The 2911-nt window shown below is 39.9% G+C and overlaps 1 protein-coding gene across 1 annotated transcript in view; it reads left to right on the top strand.

Moving 5' to 3' along the window:
* Positions 1–1803: 1803 nt before the first annotated feature.
* Positions 1804–2911, top strand: part of LOC110020080 (transmembrane 9 superfamily member 1-like) — an 11639-nt gene continuing 10531 nt past the window's right edge. Inside the window, exon 1 of the mRNA XM_020718050.1 lies at positions 1804–1990. Within this exon, the coding sequence (XP_020573709.1) occupies positions 1804–1990 (187 nt within the window). The remainder of the gene's footprint in view (positions 1991–2911) is intronic.

The raw sequence follows: 2911 nt of genomic DNA on the forward strand, positions 1-2911 counted from the left end.
ATATTAATAAAATGTGGGGTGTTTCTGGTGTACTTATCCTGTATTTATGGAGAAAATATTGCGTCTGGATTGTAGTCCGGATGCGAGCTGCGTCCATACAACGGTCACGATACACTGGGCGGTGTTTTTATTTTCTCTGTTGTGCCCGGGGTATCGCATTCGTTGTCCGGACACAATATTTTTTCATATTATTGGCTTGAGAATTTCATTTTATTGCTCAAACTCTATTTTGGCTTTTTTTTGAAGCACCCCCTTTTGACTTCAAGTTTGGAGTATTTTATAATGCTTTCTTCCTTTTTTTTCTGTAATTCTTGTAGATTTATATAGGATATATGATGAGATGTAAAAAGAGAGAAAAGCAATGGTTTTAGTGCATATATTGTAGTATCATTTTGAGGGATATGTTGATCAAAATAATTTGTTTATGTTGGGTAATATGGAGACCCGGTCCACCGAATTTAATTAACTTCTTAATTAACTATCTCACCTACCACTCACCTACCACATCCCACCTATCGCTCACCTACCAAATCCCACCTGCCTCTCACTTACCTATCACTTGCAGCTTACCTCTCACTTACCTATTACCTGCCGCTCTCATGGTTTCTATAAATAGTTTCTTTTGGTTTAAAGAAAATGCAAACTAAGCAAGGCTAAGCCAAGTCATCTTGAGAGCTAAGAGAAAGAAAGGAAGAGAGAGAGGAAGAGAGAGAAGAAAATAGAGATTTCCTTGTAAATGTCGAGACGCTCGACGGTTAATTTCTCAAAGAAATAAATCCTCTGCAGCTTTGTGGACGTAGACAAATTTGTCGAATCACGTAAATCAGTGTGTCGCTCTGGTGTTTTTTCTGTGTGTAATTTTTTCTCATTCCATTCTTCGTTTTATTATCGTCGTTTTTCACAACAACCGGTATCTGAGCTTTGGTTCGAATCTAAGGAAGAACGATTGACGAAGACGAAGTGATGACATCGGGGATCGAGAAGTTCAATGACACAAATTTTGCTTATTAGATGATGCAGATAGAAGACTACCTTTATGAGAAGAAACTTCATCTTCCGTTACTGGGAAAACAACCAGAAAAGATGAACAAGGCGGAATGAAATCTGTTGGATCGACAGGTTATTGGGGTAATATGATTGACTCTATCAAGATCAATTGCCCACAACATCATCAAGGAGAGGACTACTGCAGATCTCATGGCTGCTTTATCATGTATGTATGAAAAGTCATCGGTGAATAACAAGGTGCATCCGATGAAAAAGTTATTCAACATGAAGATGGTGGAATGTGTCTGTTGCACAACACCTGAATGATTTCAACATTATCATAAATCATTTGTCGTCTGTTGAAATTGATTTTGATGATGAGATACGTGTGATGATATTGTTGGCATCATTGTCAAATAGCTGGGAAGCCATGCATATGACAGTTAACAGTTCTGCAGGTAAATTTAAGCTGAAATATGATGATATTTGTGATTTGATTTTGGCTGAGGAGGTGCGCAGGAAAGATTCTGGCGAGACCTCGTGTTCGAGTTCGACACTGATTGTTGATTCTAGAAGACAAACTCAAACCGTAGAAGATCAAAATTAAAGTCAGGTCAGCAGGCAACCTGCTGGAATTGTGGAATGACTAGCCACATAAAAAGGAACTTCAGGAATCCTAAGAAGAAGGAGAATGATGACGCTAATGTTGTAACTGAAGAAATACATGATGCACTATTTCTGGCAGTTTACAGTTCTATTGATGACTGGATACTGGATTCAGGAGCTTCCTTCCATACATCTTCCCGTCGGGAGTTAATGCGAAATTATATTGCAGGTAACTTTGGAAAGGTATATCTGGCTGATAGAAAAGTTCTGAACATGATGAGAATGAGAGACGTTGATATTGCACTCCCCAACAAGAGTAAATGGATTTTTCAAAAGGTCAGTCACGTTCCTGAGTTGAAGAAAAATCTCATCTCTGTTAAGCAGCTCAATGAGGGTGGTCATTCGGTAGTGTTCTCAGATAACATCTGGAAGGTTACCAAAGGAGCATTAGTACTGGCTCGGGATAAGAAAACTGACACACTATATATGACTATAAGTTTACTCAGGCGATGTCACATGAGTCAGAGGTGCATTATGGGGAAGCAAAAGAGTGTTAGTTTCCTGAAAAGTGGCTAAGCGTCAAAGGCAGGAAAACTGGACCTTGTACAGACAAATGATGGAGAACCACAGAAATATAAAAAAATCTTGCATGATGAGAATTTCAGCAAGTGGGAGCTGACCAAGGAGGAGGAAACGTATTCTCTGCCAGAGAATCATACTTGAGAGCTGAAAGAACTTCTACCAAGGAAGAAAACATTCCACAATAAGTGGGTGTACCAGGTAAAGACTGTATAAAATGGCAGTAAGAGGTACAAAACTGGACTTGTTGACAGGACATTATTCGTGCAGTGAGAGTTGTAAGCAGATAGATGAGTAACCCAGGAAAAAGCTTGTCAGTACAAGGCTACGTTGACGGTGATATGTCAACTGACGGTGTTACTCGTGAGAAGTTGAAGTTGTGCTCAACTTCAGTTGGTTTTCTGAGATGAAGACAGGGGCTTTGAGTTGTAGAGGTGGAGGATATCGTGTTTAAGGAAAAGGTCGGTACATCCATTAGATGATGCAGCCAATAGGTGATGCATTCACTGTCCAATCTCCAAGTGGGAGAATTGTTGGGTAATGTAGAGACCCGGTCCACCGAATTTACCACCGCTCACCTACCACATCCCACCTACCTCTCACCTACCTCTCACCTACCGCTCTCATGGTTTCTATAAATAGTTTCTTTTGGTTTAAAGAAAGTACAAGCCAAACAAGACCAAACCAAGTCATCTTGAGAGCTAAGAGAAAGTGAAAAAGAGAGAGTGAGAGAGTGGAC

The sequence above is a fragment of the Phalaenopsis equestris genome, unplaced genomic scaffold, assembly GCF_001263595.1.
Source record: "Phalaenopsis equestris unplaced genomic scaffold, ASM126359v1 Scaffold000090, whole genome shotgun sequence".
In the NCBI taxonomy this organism is placed as follows: domain Eukaryota; kingdom Viridiplantae; phylum Streptophyta; class Magnoliopsida; order Asparagales; family Orchidaceae; genus Phalaenopsis; species Phalaenopsis equestris.